This window comes from Cottoperca gobio, chromosome 9 (genome assembly GCF_900634415.1).
Source record: "Cottoperca gobio chromosome 9, fCotGob3.1, whole genome shotgun sequence".
Taxonomy (NCBI): Eukaryota; Metazoa; Chordata; class Actinopteri; order Perciformes; family Bovichtidae; genus Cottoperca; species Cottoperca gobio.
In genome coordinates this window covers 17150484-17178030 of record NC_041363.1, presented here as the reverse complement: position 1 = coordinate 17178030, position 27547 = coordinate 17150484, and the positions used below count along the sequence as shown (strand labels likewise).

The 27547-nt window shown below is 38.4% G+C and overlaps 3 protein-coding genes across 3 annotated transcripts; 1 reads left to right on the top strand and 2 right to left on the bottom strand.

Moving 5' to 3' along the window:
* Nucleotides 1-718: 718 nt before the first annotated feature.
* LOC115013415 (uncharacterized) lies at nt 719-8483 on the top strand. Its single transcript, XM_029439708.1, has 2 exons — nt 719-847; nt 4179-8483. The coding sequence occupies exon 2, from the start codon at nt 4186-4188 to the stop codon at nt 5317-5319; it is 1134 nt and encodes a 377-aa protein (XP_029295568.1). The 5' UTR covers nt 719-847; nt 4179-4185; the 3' UTR covers nt 5320-8483.
* A 1904-nt stretch (nt 8484-10387) lies between these two features.
* Nucleotides 10388-10927, bottom strand: prnpa (prion protein a (Kanno blood group)). Its single transcript, XM_029440263.1, has one exon. It carries the CDS (start codon nt 10925-10927, stop codon nt 10388-10390), a length of 540 nt encoding a protein of 179 aa, XP_029296123.1.
* Nucleotides 10928-14310: 3383 nt separating this feature from the next.
* rassf2b (Ras association domain family member 2b) lies at nt 14311-27356 on the bottom strand. Its single transcript, XM_029440332.1, has 11 exons — nt 27103-27356; nt 23087-23131; nt 21330-21403; nt 20342-20417; nt 19851-20002; nt 19119-19234; nt 17911-18053; nt 17579-17732; nt 17308-17429; nt 17056-17153; nt 14311-16768 (listed from the first exon to the last, which is right to left on the bottom strand). The coding sequence occupies exons 3-11, from the start codon at nt 21380-21382 to the stop codon at nt 16699-16701; spliced, it is 984 nt and encodes a 327-aa protein (XP_029296192.1). The 5' UTR covers nt 21383-21403; nt 23087-23131; nt 27103-27356; the 3' UTR covers nt 14311-16698.
* Between the last annotated feature and the right edge of the window lie 191 nt (nt 27357-27547).

Genomic DNA, 27547 nt, shown 5'->3' with positions numbered 1-27547 from the left:
TTTTTTGTGGCCAAGGGCTTTCCACAAGTATACAGAGCAGCCAACCAGTGGGAAAAAGTAGCTAGCTAGTGGGGAGAAAATTGCTGTCCGTAGAAGCTCAAATTTGGTGGCCTCTAGCACATAGTAATGCCACTATTCAATCATATACACTGATCTGAATATTTTCTTATTTGAATGAGTTGCCTACCCGATTGTAAACATGTAGTGAATTATTGTAGCTGATAATTAGTCTTCTTGTGCGTATTAGCCCTCACAAAATAAAGACCTAAAATATGTATTTTGGATTACTATTATAATAATAATAATAATAATAATAACAATACTAATAATACTAATAATACTACTACTAATAATAATAATAATAATAATAATAATAATAATAATAATTATTATATATATATTATTATTATTATTATTATTATTATTATTATTATTATATTATTGGATTACTTTGGTTATGGGAGCAAAATAGGCCAAAATTGACCAATGCATGAAAAATGTTTTTGCCTGTAGTACTTGAGTAAATGTTCTTAATTTCCACCTCTGGTACCATTCATTAAGTGTTGCCTACACGTGTAGGTCCATACTGTTTGTCTAGGTGTGGTGTTTTTCTGTATGAAGTGGACATCATCACAGGGTTGAGGATGCTGGGAAATGTGTCAAGTGAAACCCCGCCCCCATTTTCTGTTTCTATGCGACCCACTTCTCTCTTGAAGTGTTACGTCATATGGAAGCATCCAGTTTCCTAGAGACGTTCGAAGTCCATCAACACTTCGGTGCTGAACACGACCCGGGACGCTGAGGCAGAATAACACGGAGAAAAACACCCAAACAGTCACCACTCAAGGCAAGTCTGGTCCTTTAATTTAGAGTAACCATATCATCTCCGTTTTTATGCTGCTTTGGGGGATTAAATGCCCATTGTTTTTACCTCACGCAACCTACTGTCTGTAATAAAACCGTAGTTCAGCGCTATGACAGTGTTTAGCTAAATTACACTCGATATTTGACGCCATGTTGTAACGGAATAAAAGCAGTGGCAGCAGGCAGGCCACATTAAAGTGAATGCACTGTCAACACAAGGCCAGTAGTATTGTCTGTCTAGAGTAGGCTATATATTTATAAATAATATAGTTCGTGTCTGGATTGCTTTATTCGGAGCTGTCTTTTGACATTTTCTGGAGCACAATGTTTATTGTTGCATCATTATGCAATCATCATCCACATTTGTTATTGTGTCCTGCCACTGCCACGCCTCTTTCCTAGCCATACTGAATGTTTTCAGTGGTGGAGGAAGTATTCAGATAGTAAAAGTACTAACACTACAAGCCCTGCATTCAAAATCTCCCTTGAGTTAAAGTATAATCAGGGAAATGTGAGCTAGTAGCCTATTAAAACTAGAAAATATCCCATGTGACTGTTATACTTTCGCATTTTATATCGTTAGATTATTTCTCATGCATCAATGTAAAAGTAGTATTTTACTGTTGTAGTTGGTTGAGTTGGAGCTTGTTTTGAACTATCCTCTAATTATTATTTTCATTATGAATTAATCGGCTGCTTATTACATTTCTTCATTAAATTCATTGATTATTTTTCTTTTAGTCGACTAATCTTTTTTCCATCTGTATTGGTATAAATTGTTGGGTAGTTTATAACCAAATATATATGTTTGTAAACTCTTCATATGTTCTGTGTGCAAAGATTTGTAAAGTGGCTAAAGCTGTCAGATATATGTGGTGGAGTAAAAAGTGCAATATTGCTTCCGCCATGTAGTGAAGAAAATACTCAATTACAAGTACTCAAGTACTTCTTTTTACTTAACCATAGCCTAATATTTGAGTTATTGTAATTAGATACGTTCCACCACTGCTGGTTTCCCTTCAGAGAGAGTAATATATAAGTATATAATAAGTCATTATTTTCAGTCATGAAAAGTCAAATCGTTAGGGTAAAATGTTATGAATTAAGGCTGAAATTAACTGGCAAATATATTGATTTATCATTGAATTGACCAAAGAAAAACATAAATGTTGACATTATCTCATAATTTTGACTTGTCTAACTCATAATTCTTATTTTGCATCTCTTTATTACAAGAACCTTTTCCCATGAGATCCTTATTTCAGCCAACGCTAATCAATGCAGCTGTTGTATATTGCCTTGCTATGAAAACAGCTTGAGTTTACTTGGTACCACTCCGGTTGAAAGCAAACACTGAAACTGCAAGAGCCATTCATAAACTTAATGCTTGTGTTTGATAATCCAGGACGGTGTGGACTGACAACAGATTACACTATGAGTTTAACTGTCAGATAATACAAGGGCTTTAAAGACGCCATGATGGGCTTTTTCTTATTGATGGAAAAAAATTAGCTCGTTAAAGGCCCTGTCACACATATCTGTATGACAGAAACGTATGCTGGCGTATACGAAATATTGGCAATACCTTGATATATATTAAGGGTAAGTCCAAATACGTCCAACTTTTCATTGGATCGGAAAAGTGTAAATATACAGATATGCATGTCTAACATATTGATAGCGTATCACTTACTTATACAAAATGTATCAGACGAATACCCAACGAATGCATAACGTATACAGAAATATGGCGTATACAAAATATCGCCAACATGCTGGTTTACGTTGATATAAGGTAAGGTATAAGTAGTATTCATTAAGAGCAGGCGGTGTTGCGCTGGGGTGCGTTGTTGAACGCTGATGTTTTGAGCATGTTCAAAGTTACCGGACGTATCCGACGTGTGCTTCATAAGTTATGCAGACGTTACACATAAGTTACGTGACGTTAGACATACGTGAATACGGAATACGTACGTGAATACTTACCTACGTAAATACAGTACGTGAATACTTACCTACTTAAATATAGTACGTAAATACCTACGTGAATACGTTAGAGGTACGTTAGTTATAGGCTACGTCGGCTGACGGTGAACCCTACAGCCAGTGTATTGATAATGAGTGGATAACCTATTCCTACCCTATGTTAAGATGATGCCTGACGACGGAGTAACTTATTAAACGTGTTTCTACAGTACAGCTAGCGTTCAGCATTCTAGCCGTTCTCCAGCATCAGCATGACGTGAACCAGATGGCACTTTTCCAGCTCTGTTGGGCAGACGCTCTGATCACAACTTACCCTTAATTTATATCAACCTATTGCCGATATTTCGTATACGCCAGCATACGTTTCTGTCATACGGATATGTGTGACAGGGCCTTAATCAACAAAAAAATTGTTGCAGCCCTAATAAAATTCTCGAACGTGATGTATGTCATTTTATATAATGATTTTGAGATATAGTAGATCATAGATGCAAGAGATACTGATGATAACGATGTGAAAATCATCTAAAACCAAAACATCTAAAATGACTAAATCAGTCCTGCTCACTGATTTGCAACATTGCCAACATTTGCCCTTAAATCCAGAAATATTGAAGCGATAGCTACTATGGTATAAACAGTAAAAACCTCAGACGTTTGACAGATCAAATATAGTTAAAATGCTATAGGCCTACTCCATTCATATCACCACTGGCAGGCAGTCACTGTTTACTGTGATGACACAGTCACCTGTGGTTTCCTGGCACAGCCTCGCAACATGCACACGTACATAAGGAAGTTACAGTATTCTTTCCATCATGTTATATAAGTCTATAAAATAATATAATATCTTTTTTAAATGGCGATTGTTCCCCTTTTAGTTCATAGCTCACTGTGCCATTTCAAGTCAACCTGGATACCTATTTTAGACTCACAGCTCTGTGTTGAAACCATGTAGTGAACCAGGTGGGAAAGTCTGTGCAAGGTTGCTCAATGAAACTGGTGTTAGGTGCATGTTCTCTTGTACGTCAAAGTGAGGTGAAACTCAAGGATTCCACCGTTTCTAGAAAGACAAGACTAAAGACTATTTAATGGTAGGGTATACTAGTAGCCTCAATTTACTCTTGATTTTGTTTGTTGACATTTTACCTTTTGTCCTTTGGGGGTGCTTTGTTGTAGGAAATTACAGGTTTCTACCACACCCTCACACTTTTGTCAAACAATCATTAAAAAGGGTTCAATTATAAAACCCAAGTATTATTACCTCATATTTCCTTCACCTGCTTCTCTTCTTAATTTCCCTTTTCTCTCCCCGACGCTCCCTACAGGGTGAAGATGAAGCTGAATTCATTATCAGTTTTGTGTCTGTCGCTTCTTTTGTTTCATTTTTCACTTGCCAAGAAAGGAGGCAGCTTTAGTAAAGGCTTCGGCTCAAAGAGGACCTCCACATCTAACCGAGGCAGCACCAACACTAAGAGTAATCCGGGCAACAAAAATAACCAGGGTTCCAACCCTCAGGGTGGATACCCCAGACAGCCTGGACAACCCAATCAGGGAGGGTACCATAACCAGTATCCAGCACGGGGTTCCCCATACGGAGGAGGGTATGGTGGCCAAGGTGGTTATGGAGGTGGCTACATCAACCAAAACCCAAACAACAAAGTCCTGAGCCCTCAATATGGTGGCAGTTTTGGATATGGGGGCCGTGGTGCTGCGGGCGGCTCTCCCTTTTCTCACTCAGTTCAGTCAATGGGCATGTATCCCTCTGATAGATCCAGAGGGTTTGGGCGCAGTGCGGTGATGGCAGTAGCTGGAGGGGCTATGGCAGGGATGGCCCTGGGCTACGGACTTGGAAGGTTCCCCCGTCCTCCCTTCCAATTCCACAACCCCCAGGAGGAGCAATACTACAACAACTACATGTACAGGAAATATGGTGCCAAGTCTACTGATACCAATGACTACAGCAGAGACTACGTGTACAGCCAACGCCCTGAAACCTATGATAGCTACATGGACTCCTGCATGAAGAGAACAGACCTTCTGTCTGCAGAGAATAAAAAACCGAACAACAAACCAGCTGTTGTCACCTCAGACCCAGACTCTGGCACAGGAAGCAACACAACGGAGACCAACAGCACCGCAGCAGAAAACTCCTCAACCTCTGCCCCTTCAACTCCACGCCCTCTAAACCAGCCTGTAGCTAATCCAGCACCTTCGGCTTCACAGGTTCTCAGCAGTGCTGAAGACGATGATACAGTCAGCATTCTGGAGATCGGCTACCCGGCACTGATTGATCAGATAAAGGCCAGGAGATGCTTGGAGCTGTACATGCTCTACTCTGAAAAGTACTTGAAAAAACTGAACAGTGGGGTGCAGGGACTGGAGATGGGCTGGCAAGGGCTTTTAGCTGTGGTCACCAGTGCTACACTGATGCTACTGAACAGCAACATGCTAATGCTGCTGCACTGAGGACTTCATTGATGTTAAAGTGATGGAGAATGTTAAGTAAAGGGGTGGAAAATGATTAGGCAGAGAGAAACCTCTGACCTCTTTAGGACTTTCTTTATTGTGTGCGGATTTCTACTTTGAAATCTTTCTTAATATTAAGGCATTACCTCCTCATGCATGTGCTTGACTGGCACCACACAGCTGGCACATAGTAGGGATGTCCCAACCCGATTTTAAAGATCGGTATTGGGGCTAATCAAGACATTTTTCAACTGTCCGGTATCAGCTATGTTGTGCCAGATCCTATCCTTTTTTTTTTACGTCAGCTTTCACGCAGGTGTTTTTACTCAAGTGCACAAGTGCAGCCGTCATCATCGCTCCAACTCTCCGCTCTCTCCTCTGTGTGTGTTAGAGCAGGGGCTGAGCCCCGCCCGTGGCGAAACACCACAGATACAGCAAAACGCAGAATGAGACTGTTTATGTCAGGGGTGCCCAAAAGGTCGAGGGTAGTGCGAGTAGATCATGCACCGTCCAAAAAATTAATATATATTCCCCCAACGGAACCCCGCGCCCCCTGAAATTCAAGTTTTAGGGACACACACCTACAGTCAGAGACAGAGCGGAGGAAAGGAGAGGAGTGAACTAGGCACCCCCCGTCGCAGCATTTTTTAATACAGGTAGATCACTGTGACCTGGTCATTTCAAAAGTAGCTCATAAACGAAAAAACTGTAGGCACCCCTGGTTTATGTTATTTACCTAATTTATGTGCACTCCTTTCACTCCAGCTCTCATGCGTTTTACTGTCATGTATGTTGCACGCTGTTTCACCGCAGGCGGGGCCCCACCCTGCTTGCATGGACACGGCAAGCGCAACAAAAGCCCTGCGGGCAAAAAGCCAATAAGGGTCATTTGGTAATCTCATACGCACACAAAATGTCAAGAAGATAAAAATAAACACTCAACGAAATACAGTTATTCAGGTAACTCAGGCGAAGGCTGCACTAAAGCAACAAACACTGAAGGGCACTTTTAAAAGGAGAGAGGAACTTCAAAAAGATTACAGAGAGGATTTGTTATTTAATACTTTGTTATTTTGTAAAAAAATAAATAAAATAAAATCAGGATTAGCTTGGATGCAGGGAATGTTTTTCTTAATGCCTTGCAGCGCTATTAAATTGTGAAGCATGTATACATTTGATTGTTTTTTAATAACTTTTATGTACGTATGTAAGTGTGCACTGTGCAGCTGTATTATCTAGGAAAATAGAACAATTGGACCGGGACTTGGTAGATACTTCTATTTTCCACATACTCAATATTAAATCACTCAGACTTGATCATGACATCACTAGCACACAGCATTGCATCTCTGAACTGTTTTAAAGTAAAGGAGGGGAAAAGGTTAGAGGAGAGAGCCAGTGTTGGAACGAAATGCACTTCCGGTTTCCTCTTCTGAAAGAGAAAGTGGCCATTAACGGTACTTTGATACTCCAAACTATTGATGGGGCAGAAATTTGGTCCATTAATGTCCATTTAGAGTTAATTGAACACACTCTCTAGCCATTACAGATACAATTACAACAACAAGTGATAAAAACCTCCACCATCCACCCATAGAAATAATGAGTGGCACTATCACTGACTCATCTTTGTGTGTTCGTGATGTTTGTTAGAAAAAATGTTTTAAACTAAATGTATTTTGTCTCATAGGAATAAGCATCTGGGACAGTTAGTTTGCACCTGTGGGGCTGCTACTTGCTCTGTCATGGTGACGTAACTGATTTGTAACCATGGACATGCGCTTTTAAAGTGTGATATGATTATATTAATTCCAGGGATGTTGATGTTGGAGGACTGTCTGATGTCAAGGATAGTTAAAAGAGTTGGAAAATCAGTGAATATTTATCTAAAACTATCAATTTATACTGAACTTTAACTTGTCTATTATTCTATTAGTCTATTATTACAACTATCTGTGCTTTAGACTGAGAAGTTTGACACTATGAGCATGACTGAGTATTTGTAATGAATCATATCTACTCACTTCTTCGTAGCTTACAACACAAATGGTCTTTTATTATATCAGGTCCATTGAAATACAGAAACTCAAACCAAGAAGACTGACTTTTCTATGTGTACTGCTCTTTGTACAGTGTGTTGTGTATTTCAGATTTATACACATTTCTTCTTTCTCCCTTCTATTGAATGTTTTGCTTCCCTCTTCTTTCTCTGGGTAGCTTGTATTTGCAGAAGTGCTCTTAAAGTGTAAAAACCTCTGATGTACTAATCCTGAGCTGAATTCTTCTCCAAATGTTACTGAATGTTATCTTGCATTATCTGCTGAGGCTGCATATCAAGATATGTACAATACAATACATAAGATTTATCCAATACTCACAATACAATCTGATCATAGAAGCTGATTACTTAAAAAAAAACTCTCTGGAGGTCTAAAATCTCTGATTCCTGCTTCATAAATGTGAATATTTGCATATAAGTAATCGTTAGTCGTCTTTATATACTTTCTGGGCAGTTTAATCTATAGCAATACGTTGTATTCTATAAAACCATCATATGTTTGTAGCAACGCTGATTAAATAGTTTATGTAGCTTAAAAAGGAGGAGAATTTTCTCAACACATAAAGGAACACGTAACCCTTATCAAGGGGGGGAAATCCAAATTAAAATCCTCAGATGTGGAGATGCATGTTCATTGTACAGGAAGTAAAAAGTACAATATTTACCTCTGAGATGTAGTGAAGTATATTGAGAAAGTAGCATAAAATGGAAATACTCAAGCATAATACAAGTACCTTAAATTTGTACTTGAGTAAATGTACTTAGTTACATTCCAGTGTCGTCATGACAACTAAAACCAGGTTATTGACATTTTAGCGACAATCACTAAACTATAATTACAACAAACTCTTTTTCTTTGTTTGACTATAGAAACGTTTGACCAAAAACCTCACTGTGTACCTTTAATGTGTTGTTATGTGTATGCTATGTCATCGTGTGGCTTTGAATGTATTTAAGAATGCACATGTACCGCTTTTAAAGACATGTTTGCCTTTTACTGTGAGGGATCACATTTAATGTGCTGCTGGAGCTTCTACTGAATACTGAGGGTTGACTCGCACGTTTGGCTTGTCTTGTCAAATAAAACATAAACTTTACTGATGTACATTTTTGGATATTTGTTTTCTGACTTTTATAATTGGGTGTAGAAGGAGTGCAGGTGATGTTTTGACTGAAAACAAGCTTTTATGGGGATCAATATGATGATATAATTCATGGATTGAGATCAAATGATTTGCTGTCTGATAAGAACCATTACAAAAGGGGGCACTTCCATCTGAATTTAGATTTTCGGAAACATTGTGTTTACTGGAAACTAATACACAGACACAGTAAAAATATCAAGTCTGTTGTAGCAACATCTAGAACTACATGAGGGCTTTGTGAACTGTTCTTTCTGGTTCAGGTCTCAGCTTGTAATGAAGCATGATTACTGAATGTGAAATGTCCAGAGAACACTGCTGGATGTTAGAAGAGTAGAAAGCAAACACAAGCACTGGTGTAATTTGATCAGCTACATGTAGCTGAGACTGAAGTCTGCAGGCTGTTAAATGTTAGCTGAGTCACGCAGCACAGCCCCCCAGGGTTTCCATATGTTGATTAAATAACAGGCTTAATGCAATTGGAATATTTTAATACACAGTGTTGATGGAGATTAAATAACTGGACTTCAGTTTTCTGTTTTTCTGTCTGTCTGTCTAATGACTTTGGTGATCCTGTAACTTTTTGCTCTAGCGCCACCATGAGGTTCATATTTACGGTTAACTTCAGGATGGAATATCATGATTTAGTTTAGACTTCATGCGTCCCTCAGGATAAATCGTTATCACTTTGGTGATTCTCAGTTTTTTCGTCTTTCTCCATCACCAGGTCAAATTATTTTTTGGTTTTGCATGTACTGCAGTGATACATTTTATTTCAGTTTTTCTCAAAACAAACTCTCGGTCCAGTTGCTTTTTTTCGGGAGCTCTCATGTATCACCAGTTCAGGAAATTGTAGCTGTAAACTTCCAATATTCTGAGCACCTTTTAGGACGTCCTGTCCATGCTCATGCAAAGAATGAATTTAAAACATCATTCTTAATGTTGGAAACATCAGTTGACACAACAATGTGCAGATTAAAGACCATGAGATATGGTTAAAAGCTCCAGAACAAGAAAGGCGATGGGGCTTGTGTTGAGATGTCTCCTGCTGTTTAGTCAAGAATTAAAGCTCAAAACTATTAGTTTTCCTAAAAGTCTAATCTTGTTGCAGCTACTTACAAATGTGTATATATTTTCTTAGGTATCTCAACATGTCTCTTCTCACAATAAAATTCAACACAAATGTTTGTTCTAAGTTATTTTTTATTTTATTTTTAATAATAAACATGGAAGCACATTTAGCTTTTTTACATAAAACTTTAATTAGATTAAATATACAAATACAAGCTATGTACTGAAAATGTAACACTCCCAATAAGCAAAAAAAAAAGTCTAAAATGTTAACTGACGAATGGCATTATCATATGAAGTGTATAGCTGCTCTTAAACTCTGGTCTTCACATGACTTCCTGAGGTAGACTCACTAATTACACATCTAATTTATTCCTGGGCTGTCTCCACAGATTCCTTATGGAGAAAACATATTGATCAAAACAACAATCAACAAAAGTATAAAAAGACTGGCCACTTAGAGGAGAAATGTGAGCGTGGAAAACATTTGCGTATGACTATCTCACATATTTCTACAGGAAGTGGTTTGTTCATCAGTACACCTGCAGACCGCAGCCTGGTGTCACACGGACATGCTGTTGAGGTTAAATGGATTACATTCCTGTCCTCGTGGAGGGTCACTGAACTGAAGTGCAGGGAAAACAAATTGGCCAAAGCTTTTCATTATTCAAGGGGTCATATTTAAAAGGTGACATCAGACTTTAAACCAAAAGCAGTTCCGTCTCCTGTCAGGTAACTTGTTGTTGTTTTCAGTCAGGGTTTGTTTGTATGCGTTTGGCTCCCTGCTCTGTGTCCTCTACATGACTGCCACCCAGTGGCCCATCAGCAGGGACATCAGGGAGCCGATGACGACGATGATGCTGTTGTAGATGGGGCCGCTGGATGCTCCAGTGTAGTACTCCATATCTCCAGAGCCCTCTTGCTCGTAGCCAGGCCTGGGGCCGTAGCCACCACCAGCTCCATATCCCCCTCTATACCCCCCTCCATATCCTCCATACCCCCCTCCATACCCCCCTCCATATCCTCCGTACCCTCCTCCATACCCTCCTCCATACCCAGGGCGGCTCAAAGCAGACCCGATCACTGCTCCTCCTATGGCCCCCGCTGCAGCTGCCCCGGCTACTTTCCCTGCACTGGAGCCGCTGCTCTGCACCGGTCTGTAGGCATGGCCGCCACCCCCGCCCCAGCCGCGGCTGGAGCCTCCACCTCGGTTAAATCCACCTCCAAAACCTCCAAAACCACGACCACGCCGGGCCTCAGAGCTGGGCAGCAGTGTGGCGAGCAGCAGCAGGGAGAGGGCCACTGTGAGGGGGTTCTTCTGCAGGCCAGACATCATTTTGTATCCTGTAAAAATAAGAGAAAGGAAACATTCTTACCAATGTTGGAAAGTAACTATGTCCATTTACACAAGTACTGTAATTAAGTAAAGTTTTTGGTGTTCTTTATTTAAATATTTCCTTTTTATGCTTCTTTATACTTCTATTCTATTATTACATCTTAAGCTACCCTGCAGTATCTAAAGTGATTAACACATTAATACATCAACATCTATAATCCAATATTAAAATGTATATTATTCTGCATTTACCTTTACATTTGGCACTCAAGTATATTTTAATACCAATACTTTTGTACTTCCACTTAAATCCTATTTTGAATGCATGTATTTTACTTGTAATAGTGTATTTGTACACTGTGGTATTACTACTTTTACTTCTTAAGTAAATTACTTAAGAGTACTTCCTCCACCACTGATTATTAGATTATCTGAATATGTTTCTGTTCTTTTAGTTTGTTAGTTAGTTGCATGCACTGAAGTTATCATATGATTCTGGACTCTCCAGCTCTTCAGTCATGGAGGAAGTTATTGTTTTGTGTCTTTTTGTCTTTATTGATAGTTAAGAAGCTACACTGGAAATGGAGAGAGAGGTTGACATGATTGAAATGGTGCATACTATGGAAACACTTTAGTGAATGTACTTGGTTATATACACAGTGCTCATAAACAGACTGACGAGATGTTCTCATTGCAGCTTTAGTCCTGCTGCGTGTTACGTACGTAAATTAAGAGCCGTACAGGTCACGGCTGCTAATCCAGCTTTGAGAAAGACATTTTACACAAGCAGCGTCACACAGTTTAACACTGCCGCTGACGTGGGATCAGATAACTTTCCATTCATCAGGATCTACTGTACGAGAAGCATTCTGGATCTGGATCTGGAAATAAAAGTTTCCTCAACATTTACCCCTAACTCTTATCTGACAGGAAGAATACAATAAAACTTTAGAGCAGCACAAGAAACAAAAAGAAAGAAGTAAATAATACAAATTAAATAAGAACTGATGACATTAAAAAGCTATATGCATAAGGTATGCATTTAAATACCTTACTATATAAAAAAATATAAAACAATAGTGCAAATATTTGTAAAGAAGAAATCCAGTAGTGCATGCCATGTGTGCATTATTTATAGTGCAAGAATAAATAATAAATACAATGTACAGTATGACATATCAAAGTATAATGTTACATATTAGAGAACATTTGTGCAGAATATGTAATATAAACACTATACAATAGTAATAGATTACTGTATAATTTACTTTACAGTGGTTTAATTTTATTCTTCTTTATACTTCTACTCCACTTCAGAAGGAAATATTGTACTTTTTACTCCATTACATTTATTTAACAGCTGTAGTTACTTTTAGGTAATATACATAATATAATATATTTAATATGCATATAAAATATAAAATATATGATCAGTTTGTAAAACATGATGCATTATTGTGGATTAAAGTACCCAATAGTATATTAGGCTGTTAAATTGGCAAACTCCACTAAAGTTATACATTAATACTTTGAATCAATAATAATGGTCCAATAATGTAATAATATAACTGGAGCTATTCTGCATCAGGAGTACTTTTACTTTTCATTCAGGTACATTTGAGTTTAATGCAGGGCTTTCACTTGTAATGGAGTATTTCTATAGAGCAGTACTTACGTAAACAGTCTCAATGCGTCTCCCAGCAGTGAGCAACATGAGGTTATTTGCTCTGTCGTCAACAAACGATACACAGTCTAATCTGTGTCCTTTTAAGAGACGAGTCGAGCTATAATTACACTGGGTCACTTAGTTTGAGAATAATCCCATCAATGACTCCCAGATTACATCTACAGCAGCACTGACTCACCAACAAAGAAGATAAAACATTTAATTATGAATCTCGAGCGTTTTATTACTTTCCAGAGATAGGCCGAGAGGAGCAGCAGAGGAAAAAAATCACTTAGAAAAACAACTGAGGAAAATAAGCAGTATTCAGATCCTTTACATTGGTAAGTAGAAATACCATGGCCCAAAAATAATTCAAGTGAAAGTCCTGAATTTAAAATGTCACTTAAGTAAAACATACTGAAGTATTATCAGGGAAATGTAGTTCAAATATCAGAAGTGCTAATGCATTTTATTTGTTTTTGTTGACTGTAAAGTCACCTTTCATAAATTGTAGTTATTTATTTACTTTTTATTTTATTTATGTGGGTTTTGTTTTTATTTTAGTATTATTATGTTGTATTTTATATGATGCCATATTTGTTGTAATTGGGGAGTGTTCTTATAAGTATGCATAACGTGTTAAATGTATAAAATCAATAATCATGTTTAAAATATTATATATATATATATTATATAATATAATATATATCAAATATATATATATATATATATATATAAATATAAAATATATATTATATAATATATATATATAAAAAAAAAATATATATATATAAAATATATATTATATAATATAATATATATTTATATATATAATATATATTGTATCATATATATATATATATATATATATATATATATATATATATATATATATATATATATATATATATATATATATATATATATATATATACACAAGATATATTATTCTGTTTTTATCACCAATAAAAACTTTGTATTATTGTTCTGGTCCATGGAACCAATTTAAAGAAGTGTGTATACTCTGGGTAGATTAGTAGTATAGTAGGCCTACTGCATCTTTTCCTCTGAAGTGCAGTAGAAGCATAAAATGGAAATACTCAAAGTACAAGTACCTCAAAATTGTACTTAAGTACGGTACTTGAGTAAATGTACTTAAACAAACTGAAAACATTGTTCAAACCTGCTGAACTCAAAAGAAACATTTTCATACCAGTAGTTAGTTAATACCATACCATTAACTAAGAAACAATAAGAATAAACAATCTCACCTGTTGAGTGGCTGTTTGGGACGGAAACGAAGATGACGTTTCTCTTCCAACAGTAAAAACCACACAGTCTGTGTTTGCAGCTCGGACTCTGACAGTAAATATGTTTCAGGGTTAGTCTGTTATCCTCCAGACTACAATCTCCATCAGGTGGAGCGGATCACCTGCTCATTGGCTGTGTGAGCAGTAAGCTGCCGACATCAGACATAAATACCTGAGTGTGTACTTGTTTCTATTTTTGTCTGAATTATTTAACCAGACCACTTAACGAACTCTCCCGAAGCTTCGATTTATGTTATATATATCATCTGTCATTTCATATAATACAAGATTTAAATCTTTTAGAATATAAAGTGACAGATAATATATACATTACATTATATAACATGCCGGGCCTTTCACCCACTGACCTGAACGAGACTGCAGCAGATAAATACAGTACATTTCTATCTTTTTTTCTCAAGATAACTTTTATTTATTAAATAACAATCATTGTACGAAAAAAAACCTACATTTTCCAAGTAGTGGCATGAGTTCTTAACATCTTACAGATCATTATTTTGTAAAAGACATAATACAAAAGCAGGCAGTCACTAACAATAACACACACACACACACACACACACACACACACACACACACGGTTGTTAAGAGATATCAGGCAGACAAGCAAAGCGCTGTACATTTGGAGGCAAATTGTGCTTTGAAATGCTCATTCATACATTTACAACATTCTTCCAACAAAGATGTAGATCGGTATAATTCACAGTCTTGTGGGATTTCACTCGTGTCCACCCGTGAATATTTTTGTTCAGTTAGTCGAACCCGACAGGAGTCATCGTGTGACGAATTATTTTGTTGTTCATCGACCGGACAGTATTTTACTGTGCTTTTTAAAACCTCAACATGACTTCTTCTTGTCATCTTACATAAGGCAGGAATGCAAGTGAGAACAATACATCAGAAAGCAAAACTCCTTTCTTTTATTTTAAATAAACAAAAAGGAGCAGTGTGTAGGATTTTGTGGCATCCAGCAGAGAGGTTGCAGATAGCAACTAACTGAATGAATATCCCCAAAGCGTTTAAGAGGACAGTGGCCTTCAGGTACAGCAGAATAAAGGGCATCTTTCTACATCGTTACTACGGTAGAAACATGGCGGACTCTGTGGCAGAGGACCCGCTCCCTATGCAGATATAAAGTAATAAAAACATATTTATGAATATTATGTTCCATTTCTGCCAATGAATCTCACTAAATCCTACACATTGATGCTTTGAAGGAATAGTTTTGGGAAATATTCGATTTCTTACTGAAGCTACAGCGAGCAGCCAATTAGCTTAGCTTAGCACAAAGATTGAAAATGGGGGGAAACAACTATCCTGGCTCAGTCCAAAGGTAACACAACCAACCAGTATCTCTAAAGCTAAATAATTAAAACTTTATTCCCCGTTTGTTTATTCTTTACAAAAACCGAAGAGTAAAATAACAAATTGCTGTTTTACAGTCGGTTATGTGCCAAAATATGTCCGGACCAAGAAATAGTCCGGCAGGGTTCCTGCATTTTAAGGCAAGTTAGATTTAGGACTTTAAGACCAATTTTACAATAACCAAAATGAAAGAAAAAAAACATCTATTACTTCGGGAGACTGTTGCGCAAATACTTATTATAACATATAACACTTCTACTACTACAACTACCTCATGTCGTTGCTAGCTAGCAGACTCTGAATCTGCTCCGAGTATTAAAATAGATGTTACCAATTGATGAGGTTTTAACATTTAGGACATTATAATACAAATTAAGGCTTTTTATGTATCTGCGGAAACCCCGTTGTAAATCTACAACTTGTTGTTTTTACACTTTGTTTTAGTACGGATTAAATAATAATTAAGTGTTCGTTATCGAGCTTTACAGGTGATGCTAGGTGGATTTTATTACCTTCGGACAGAGCCAGGCTAGCTTTTCTTCCTGTTTCCAGTCTTTGTGCTATGCTAAGCTAATCATCTAACTATCTTTAAGAAAACCTTTCACCATAATGTCAAACTATTCCTTTAACCTCAAACATAAATTGTCGTTAACATTCAGTTTGAATGCCTGCAGAAAAACAGACTCTAGGTCACAACATAACCAGATTATCTGTTCACACGACCTTCAATAATCCTTGCAGTGAACTTCTCAGCGGAGATGAAATGGAGAGGGTCAATGCAATCACACATTATTCAACAAATTCTCAAACAGCGAGCAACATAAAAGGCACGCAGCAGGTCGGTTTCACATCAACTGTGTGGTCTGATGTTGTTCTATTTTCCGGTAAAAGAGAATTTTCTACAGGGCAATAACTTCATAAACTAGATCAAAGTTGTGTCTTTGTGCTTGGAGAAAACTTTTAACAGGCACTTTATTAAGATCAAATTATATGATATTTGTGCTTTAAATTTGTGTGCATCAGTTTGCAATCTGAAGGGTAAACAGAAGACACGACATCCGTCATTCTGCAAAATACTGCAGTGCAAAAAGGTTAAAATTACTGAGGAGTAGAGGACTGCGTTTCTGTGTGCACTGTATGCGATGACAACGAGAAAAGGTGATTGTGTGTAAAGACTATTGCTGAAATGCTGCCACTTAACATGCACATTAATACAGCATGTTAAAGGTTCGTCTGTATGTTGATTGATTGGATGATTTAAAGAAAAGAGTCCATGCAGAGGCAGGAGTCCAGGAGGAGCAGGATAATCGCTGAAACACATACATTGGGGTTGTTGTCATCTGATTCTTGGTCACTCTTTCTCCCAGTTGGGTGGAGGATGTGGTACTTTTGACAGTTTGATGAACAGATCACATACACGTCGGCCCCTCTGGGAGACCACCGAGCTGCTTCTCAATTATACACCGCAGGTACGTATATCTGCAAGTACAAGCAGACAGATGCAGATCGACAAGAATTGAGTGTCTGTGAGGGGAAGATACATCGGTTGTGGGTAAACAAAAACAGTATTCCATTAAAAGTATTGTTACTTTATAATCATCTTGTCAAGTAGTGACATTATGCAGATGCAGTTTATTACACAAGTAAAAAAGTATACAGTATATGCAATATAACGCGGTACATCCCACCACTGCATTTAATAATAATTACAATGCTATACTCATGTTGTGGCAAAACAGTAGATTTTATGTAGTATTTTCTTGTACCTTCTCCTGAGTTTTTGCACTTCTCTGTCCTCCTCCTCTTTCAGTTTGGTGATGAAACTCTGCAGGACAGGCATTTCAAACTTGATATACTGCGCCACCTGGTGGAAGGGAGGGCAAATATAATGACAAAGCACAAAAAAAGAGAGACCTATGTGAGGTAAAAAAAAAAAAAAGGACGTGGGAGACACAGAGGAGAAGAGTAAGACGTGTTCATATCTTTGTATCTCTGTTACAATGAACGTGGTGACTTACGTCATATGTGACTTCTTCTCCAAGGTCTTCTTCCATGAGGAAAACCTTGCAGACCTGCTCACATGGACCCTGCATTACTCTCAGCACCAGAGGAAAGTCACTTCGCTTCAGTTTCACACGCTCTGAAACATCCCACAAAAGGTATCGGTTAACAGAACAGAAATACCTAATTATATATACGTATATAAAACACAAACACACACACACTCACACTCACACACACACACACACACACACACACACACACACACACACACACACACACACTCACCTCCACTTGTATGGACGAGGTAGAGCGCAAAATCATCTGGGCTGTTTTCAATCTTAAACTTATTGAGGAGAACTCGCAGCACCTGAGGCGTCCTCATGCAGCTGTTGATCCGAACATTAGTCACGGAGCCAAAAGAAGGAGTAAACACTGATGTCTGAGAAAAACAAAAACATACATTTAGTTTCATTCATTTATGTGTGTACATAAATACAAATTGCTGCCAAATCCAGCATCTTTTTAAAAGTAGCTCATAAACTCTCTGAAACTAACGAACATGTGCATTATCTGCACACATTTTCTTTACTCTCTAGGGATGCAATCACTGGCATCACCTTATGGTTGTAGAAGTGTCCGTTGATGGAGAAGCGATGGCGTCGAATCTTCCTCTGGTCACTCGGTGACCGCCGCTGGCCGCGTCTTAAGACGCCGGCATCGCTCTTCGTTCTGAGGAGCTGAGCGGAGCTCTCACTGTCCTCTGTCCAATTAACAATCATTATATAAGATTATCAGTTATATTTCAGCGTCTTTAATATTAAATAAAACATGTTGACTTGCCTTTAAATTAAGCAGTGGTGAACAAAGTACTTTGATACTTGTGAAAGTACCACAGTGTAAAAATATTTACAGTACCAAAATTAAAAGTACTCATTCTGCAGAACGTATACATCGTATTAATGATGCAGTAATGTGTTCATCACTTTTAATGTTGCAGCTGTTATAGGGGAGCCTAACTTCAACAACTTTTTAAACTTATATATAAATTGATTTATATTTTGTATGAATAATCTGAATCTGCAAAGTAACTGATGTCAAATAAAGGTAGTGGAGTAAAAGCACAATATAGGGTAGTATAAAATGGAAATACTCAAGAAAAGAACAAGTACCTGGACAAATTGTACTTAGTAAGTAAAGTAAAGTACTTGAGTAGATGTAGTTACTTTTCCTGAGAGAAAGACATTTGCGAGCTTGCAATCTTTTTAAAACAGGTGTTATGTTCAAATGGTGGATATCCTCGCACTGACATCATGACAGTACACATCACATGCACACAACTGGAAACAACATCTGTATTTCTAATGATGAAGCAGGTTTGAGACCTTTTATACATTACACATCACCATTTTCTTATGCAAACCTTATAATCTAATAATTTATGTTTTCATTTCAACTAGTGGAATTAGACAATATACTCCTTTAAGGGTACAAGCTAAATATACGGCTTTAATTCCTTCCTCACGCAAAGTTGCCATTTTGGAGATGAGGTTTCCACCCAACAGTGATGTTTATATAAAGGGTTAATTAGAGATTTGGTGCACAGTCTTTTTTTAAAGCTAAGTCAATTTGATTTTAATGATGTAATGCAACGTTTATTTTATTGTCTTTGTGACTGACGAGCCAACACAAATAAAACAGGTGAAACAGTCTTATTTATTAATTCAGTTGCCTTGTGGTTGATGTATGATCTTGTTCACTGAAAGGGAGTGATATACAGTAAGTTAACATTTTTATACTGAAATAAATAAATAATAAAGCCAATTACCTTCTGCCTGTTCTTCCATCTCCCCGTCGTCCTCTGGTTGGCTGTCAGGTGCCGTCACTTCCACTATGGGCGGGTTCTGCTGTGTCGTCTGTTGACCATCTGTGCTGTTGGGGGAACTTCAAACAGGAAACAATAGAAAGTTCAACAAACACTTCCAGTCTCTCACACACACACATACACACACACACACACACACACACGCACACACGCACACACGCACACACGCACACACTTCAATGTTTGTTGCTATTTTCTTGATTTTATGAATGGTACCTTTTTCTTTGTAGTCTCATTACTTGACGCTTTGGCAATATTGTCTTTGCTTAGTGATGTAGTTACTTGTTACTTTAAAGTTAACAGCCTTTCTCATGAAGTGTTGATGTTATTTTGTCCCCAACTGTCAGCTGCATGCCCGTGAGCTCTGTTATTCCTGTAACAAGAATAGCTTCTTCTGATGAATGTGATTACAGAGCTGAAATGGGGCTTCAAGCCTATTGACACAAATTGATCTGTGGTAGCTTGGGGCAAAATCCAACACTGAGCCAGAGACGTGGGTTAACAGGTTCACTTTTATCTATGGAGCGTTGCCAAAAAGATTTAGCAAACTGTGGAAATCAATTAATTTGACTTGACTTAATATTTCCTCAGACAAACTAGGGACCTAATCGATATCTGCTGTGTATCACCATTTCCGGTCAGCGAGGTGTAACTGGATGTGTCAGGACCTCTTACCCTTGACTGTCCAGATTGCAACCCGAGTGCCAGGACGTAGAGGAGGGGGGCGGTCGGATTCGCTCGTGGTCATCCTGCATCTGAAGCCTGATTGGTCGCCGCAGGCCCCAGAAGATATTCAACAAGCCCTCGACGATCAGCTCCCCCTCTTCCTGTTGAGAGAGAGGAGCTGTGGTAAATGCGCACACACACACACACACACACACACACAATGGATCTTTATTACCCCTTTGGGATACAGCGTATAATGGGAAGGGTATATTAAATTGCAAATTACAGAAAGTAAAAAGGGAGACAGGAAGGAGACAGACGGTGAAGAGGACTACTGTTGAAAAGGAGGCTAAAACACTAAAATAAGAACGCACACACACACACACACACACACACACACACACACACACACACACACACACACACACACACACACACACACACACACACACACACACACACACACACACACACACACACACACACACACACACACACACCTCTCTGTGTCTGAGCTGCAGATTTTGTCCTTCATAGTAGAGGTTGTACGTCTTGAGATGTGAGAGGACTGTTGCCCTGGAGACAAGAGATGTTGAATCACGGAGGAGGAAATGCTGCATGTTTTTGGCTCACTAACTCTAACAAGTCATGTATACTTCACGTTACATTTCACAAAGCATCAGTCGGTTAAGGTTGATGTCCTGCTGTCAAGGCAGCCTTTGAAATAAAGAAGATCTACTTATAGAGACTTGAAAAATTATAAAAAAAAAAAAAAAAGGTAATTCTGTTTGAAAAGAAATCGCAAAAGGTACTATGTTGGCTTTTAATAAAGTTTCAAGTGTTTCAATTAATTTATATAGCACTTTGAAAAGCAAAGTGCTTCACAAAGACAGGCATATAATTATAAAAGCATAAAGACATATGTGCATTGTGGAAATAAAACAAGATTAAAAAATGTTTTTTAAAACAATTTCAAACGTAGGGGATCAGATAAAAAGAGAGAAACAGGTTGAACACTTTTAAAAGCCAGATAATTAAAGTGGGTCTTATGGTTTTGGTGAGATTTTTAGACAGAGAACACTGTATCCTTTACAACAGGAATATTTGGGGATTTTTAAAGCTCTTGGCTGTTTTAAAGTGTCTTGTAAGCCTACAGTATATTTACAGTATACAGTATATGGGCTGGGCACCATGTGGTATTTACTTATACTTCAGTCAAATAAAGTACATACTTAAATCAATCAATAAATGTATGCATGCTTGAAAACTGGTTAACAGCGTAAAGTAAAGTATTCACAAGTTTGCTTTATTATTAACATGATAAACATTCTGAAACCTGTAAAACCAGCAGAGTGGTGCTTTAAAATACCTATTTCAGTTATTTTAAACTACAGACTGAATGTTTAAACATACACATACCAAAGGTCAACATTTATATGCAGGAGTTTGTATACATGTGTGAGAAACAGCAAGCTTTTTAATCCTTACTTCCTGATGAACTTGTTCTCTCCAATCTGAACCCCGTACTCTGTATTATCCATTCTCAGTCAGCATGAGAGGAGCTGAGAGACAAAGAAGCAACACAGACGAGTTAAAACATTTTCATTCATCTGGTTCAGTCTCATGACTCCTCATGACCAGCAGCGAGCAACAGACACAAAGTCAAGAAGCCTGGAGAGGAGGAGGAGGAGGTAAAGCTCCACATAGTAAACAATAACATCCGATCATAACTAGTTTCCTGTCAATGTATTTCCTTCCAACTCAGTTAACGTTAAACCGCCTCTACACAATCAAAACATCTGGTGTGTGATGGAGTAAGACAGCTGCTCTGCTCTCTCTTCCTCCTCTTTCCTACAATATATCTTTTCTTTCCTGCCCTTTAATTCTCTCCTCATGCACACATGCATGCAGCTGTTTTAAATGGCACTCAGCCATCGGCCCGTAAAGTTTCCCTTCCCTCTTTGCTGAATGTCTGTGTCTGTGTGTGTGTGTGTGTGTGTGTGTGTGTGTGTGTGTGTGTGTGTGTGTGTGTGTGTGTGTGTGTGTGTGTGTGTGTCAGCAGAGGAGGCAGGCCAGATGCCCCCGGAAGGAGATGAACAGGTGTAGGACACATGTGCCACTCGCACCGCCAAACCATCTCAGCAGCTTAAACATTTATCTCACAGAAAACTATCATATGCATTTATCCATTATGTTTATATCTAAACACACAGTATGTACAGTCTATCTGTAGCATAAATTAAATAATTGAGTAAAGATTTTAATGACCCATCCAAGAGGATTCATCTCAAACTATTTTCTGGAATGAATCTTGTTTTCTGTCTCTCTGTTTTGAAGGATGTTATGTTATGTTTCAGATTTCGTAGAGCTTTTTAAGAGTAACATTTAAGCACCTTTTACGCCCTTTCAAGGTACCTCAACAAAAAAATAAAATGTTAAAGTCCCATGTCAAACTCAAACTCACCCTGTTTAACTTTCAATTCAAATCCTGGTGTTTGCAAGTTTAGCTCCTAAACTACAAATAATTAACATTCTTGTGGACCATGTTTGAATGTAGGCTTTGCATTTATAGATTATTATTTTTTTATCTATGGATGGAAATGTCTGTCCACCACTTCGGTTCAGACTGAAATATCAGATAAATTATTAAATGGAGCACCATGAATGACATTTTTAGTGAAATATCTCAAAAACTACTAGAAGGAATGGTACGACCTTTTGTTGAGACGTCGACTGGTCCGTGGATAGCATATACTAATCAATTTGCCGATGACCTCCAGCGACCTTTCCTTGAGTACCATCATCAGGTCAAAGTTTAATAGTACTTTGGATTATGACTCAAGCAGGCTTAGCTAAAATAGCGACTCTAACATCAACTTCTTAGCATTATTGTTTTGAGCATGTTAGCGTTTAGCTGTAGAGTAGACTCTTAGTTTTGTGAGTCACTCATCTGGTGTTGGAATAATCGGAAAAGCGAGTTCCCGACTGGGAAAATTCATGTGAACTCAAGAACTCAACACAAGAACAACTTGGCTCAAAACATGGCGTAAAACTTAAGTCTGCTGTGTAATCCATCACAAGTTAACATCAAGTCTGCATTCATTTTTATATTATTAATGTTACAGTTTAAGTGCAGAACACAGTTAGTTCCTCTTTAACATATCAACCAACTAAAAGTTAGAGACAGACATACTGCCATAAAAACATGGCCTAAATATCAGTTACAAGACTAGAAGTGATCTTACCGTAGTGAAGACTGTGTGATGTTTTCAGTCACCAGAAAGAGGGAACTGCAGATGTAGAGACAGAGACGGAGACAGAGACAGACAGAGACAGAGAGAGAGAGAGAGGAAGGTCAAGGCAGGAAGACTCTGTATATCTTGTCAGGTATTAGCAGTTTTGTCACTCTGGTGTCGTCTTCAAACGTCTCTTTCTTGAGAGTTTGACAGCGAATACACGAATAGGAAGAAGTGGGGGCGTTTAAAGGAAGTGCTCCCCTTCCGTTAAATCACTTCCTCCTTTGCGCAGTCAGACACACAGGAAACTGACACTCGCCCTGACATGGCCCAAAACTTCCTCAATTCAAGCAGCTCAGATGAATTACCATGCACACCCAAACAAAGAGTTCACACACAACACACACACGCACACACGCACTGTAAAGAGCTATTCAAAACCTGCCAAGCAGAGTTATGTAGCAGCTTTTAACACACAGTGCCGATATAATAATCCGAGCCTGTCAATCTCTGAAATAAATGTGTTCAGTTATTGTGGACAAATTAAATATTAAACACCAATCAGCCCAGCCCCCTGCCAAGGTCTATTAATATTTCAGCACTTATATTAGCCCTGTCAAGTGCTCAAGATCTCAACCATTCAGCTACACAATGGAAATCATTAGTCTTTAATAACGCCGCTGTGGTCAAGGGCGATTGTGCTCGTAGTGGGTGATGCCAGCGGTCGGAGATGTGGGCGTCTGTCAAACCAAGACAATATTGTAATTGTGCGCACAAGACCAACGTGAACTAACTTCTCATCTGATAACGTCGATCCTTTCCTGATGTCACCTCAGGAAATAAAGATCAAATCAGACATCTAACCTTTAGCTGTAAAATACATTGTGGTAAACATTTTTTAAACAGTCTAAAAAAGGCAAACTATGCAATAAATCATGAAATATCTGATGAAAGAATAAGCAAATAAGACCATGAATCTGACCAGACTTTTGATGCCAATACTTTGTGCTACAAAAAAAACAAAAAAGTATTGACTTTCAATACCGAGTTCCAGGAACGTAACCAGAGTTTTAGAGATACTGAGGTCATGTTTCAAAATCCATTCAATAAAATCTCAATTAAACATTTTTTTTTATTCAGTTAACTGTTCTGTTATATTTCCTCAACATCAAGGTCTAAATGTTTTTTGGTCTGGTGGAAACACACTGAATCCTTCAGTGTATTTTGTTGGCCTAAATGGACACACATTTCAATATATTCAGTCAAAACAATAATGGAAGTAGCCTGAAAAATACCACATCTGAGTTTCAAATTGAAGAAGGCAGGTTCTGAGGACCTTCGTTTTCTAAATGGTAGCTACAGCCCTGTCCAGAGAAAAAGGTAAGTAAGAAATTCTTCTACTCATTTGACATCATAAGCACATTACTTATCATGCGTTTGTAGGATGCCCTCTTACAAACCTAGTTTGGATTGGAAATATTGCCTCAAAGCACCACCAGTTACCCTAAATGTTCCTTAATTTAAGGCTTAAATCAAGGAAAACATACAATTTACGTAGCTTTCATAAATCAACAGCAACACATAAACTTCTACCTTAACATTTGTACTCCATGTTCAGCATCTTCTCAAGATTAAAGCCTTTAAATTGATCTTTTTTTCTTTTTGTTTAACCAAAACAGTTCCAGACCAGTGATAGCTGTTTGTCCTGTTATAACCAGAGGACCTCATCTTTGTGAAAATTATCTGTGTGTCATGTAGACTGAAGAAAGCCACCGTTGTCTCCGCTTTTTGTTTTGAAGCCAACAGCAGCATAAAAATGCAGCCAGACTGACCCACAGCTGACCCAGTCCTGTTTCAGATCAGGGAGCTCTTCTTCTCAAAATGTGGATCTCATTGACTTCCTTAATCCCCCTGTGCCTCATTACAACTTCAGACAATTCTCAGCCTCCATCCTCCCTTCTTTCTCTTAAAATGTATTTACATTTTTCTGATAAGGGGATTCTTTCCTCTCCTGCTGTCTGTCTGGACTGTTTTTCCCATTCAGTTTTCTCCTCAGTCTCCTTTGTGATTCCCTTGTGAAAGACTACAAACCATGCTATTAAAACTCATGACCACAACTTCCTGACTCCCCGCCTCCCCTCCACTCTCTCGCTCTCTCTTTCATTGACACACATGCACGCTTGTTTTCTGCCCTCTTGCCCTGTTGCCTCTGAACCTCCTCTGTCAAAGTCTCTGGCTGAACTGGGCGATGAATAGCTCCAAGTCACCCCCACCACCTCCACATTACTACTGCTTTGCCTCACTATTGTCACCATTGTCATAGCAACACCAAAAACATCTGAGCTCCAGAAACTAGTGCATAACACTGAGCCAAAAATAGTGTGCGTGTCTCTCCTGCTCCTCGTTAGACATACTGGGGTTGTCGAAGAACGTTGCAAGAATCTAAATATGGCTTCCTGATTCTCCAGATTAAGCTGGAACAGTTTGAGCTCCTTTGTTGAGCTGCAACGATTAAAAAGAAGAAATGTATCTGCAGTTATTTTGATAATCGATCAATCCTCATTCCGATAATTTTTCAAAGCCAGAACGGCTAAATATTCACTGGTTCCAGCTAGTTTACTGGAACTAAATGATTGCAGTCTCGGATAAGATTCCTTCAGTGTTCACCCTTCAGAAGGTTTTTACTAGAAGCCAAATTATCCACAGAGGTCTCCTCCTCTCTGAAACAAACAGACCTGGTGAGTAAAACCGGTAAAAACACTAAATAAAGCAGTTTCACAGGTAAAATTAGTGTTTCCCCAGTGGACACAGGACAGAGGGGCTGCAAGCTAAAGCTAAAAACGTGAATTAAGACTGGATAAAAACTCAATTTATGACAGCTTCTGGCAGACAAACAACGTTGACACATGCTTAAAGGGGATACAATCCAAACGGACCGTTACCTTGATTCAAGTTATTGATTTCTCAATGGTTGGAAATATTTGGGATAATGTAAGTACGCAACTCAACAAAATATATAAACATAGGTCTAGTTGTTTTAAGACATTTTAATATGTAAAGGTTACATACTATTATACCTTTAAATGTGAATATTCTCTGGATTTGTAGTCTTATATGATGCTAAACTGAATATCTTCAGGTTTTGGATATTTTGGTTGAACAAAACAAGACATTTTAGGACGTCAATATGGGCTCTTTTTTGCTGTCCATTGCAGCCCTAGTTGACTGGAATGCTTCATTAAAGATTAAGAGTACTCAGTTACTCGTGTATTACCTCCACCTACCTAAAGCTAATGCAGTCTAATACAACAGCCCTGCAAAGAATCCTACCTATAATGTTCAGTTTATGATTTAGGGGTGTTAATTCAACTTCATAATCATTTGGAGACTGATTGTGTTGCAATTGTGTTGCTTTTAATACTTTGTCCTCGACATTGCAGGTAAACTAAACTACCATACAGATTAAGACCTCTCCAAGACAGTTTCAACACAGACTGAGCAGTATAACCTTCATGGAGGCAGGGCTGTTGTAGTACTGTAGTACTGGCAGTGTACATTACAAGCCAGAATATTTTTCACTTTCTGTCTCGCCAGCCTTAAGCGAGCTGAGAGGAATCTATTGCTTGTTATGTAACCTGGTTTAATAACACACAGCTGTATACACACTCCCTGCTGGAAACCAAAGTGATAATAACGGAGTTCGTCATTTTCTGCTCAATTTTTAGACTTCAGTGCTCGGTGCATGCCTTTTATCACTGCATGTGATTTAAACTCACCACACACGCCTTATACTCGTGATATATCAGTCCATACATGTGTCGCATGTGCTTTTATAAAATAAGTAAATGTCGCTATTTTGCATTTAATGTCGTGAAAACATTTTTTAAGTCTTCTTTTAGAACAAACGTTCACGCTATCAAACTACACGTCGCCACATCGACGCACAGACAGCATCACGATAACTGAGCTACAGCGACGGTGCGGTCTGATTCTTGCCGACTTTAGGAGATCGTATCTCGGCTTACCAAACCCGGTGGATGCTGGCTCTCCGGTTCTCCTCTTCCACCTCCTCCTCCCGTCTGTCCTCTGCTCGCCCGATACGGCTGAACTATGCGTTAACGGTAAACTCCTCGGTCAACTCGCTCGCTCTCTCGCCGTTGGAAACAATCACTGGGGCGCGTGCATCCAGAAGGAGGAGAGCGCGAGAGGTCCATCTGCTGTGGCGGAGCTCGCGGCAGAGGAGCGTCGGGGCGGCAGTGAGCCAATCAGAGCGCGGCCCTGACGCCCCTTTGTTCGCGCTGCGTGCGGAGATCAATGAACATGAAAACAATGGGACTGCCGAGCATGCGCACACCGACAGTCTGAATAAAACTACAAATGTTTTTTTAAAGTCCCATGTCAAACTCTTGACCTTTAAAAAAATCTAATAAAAAAAAGTTCAGTATTGAAATGCGTCAAAATGTTGATTTG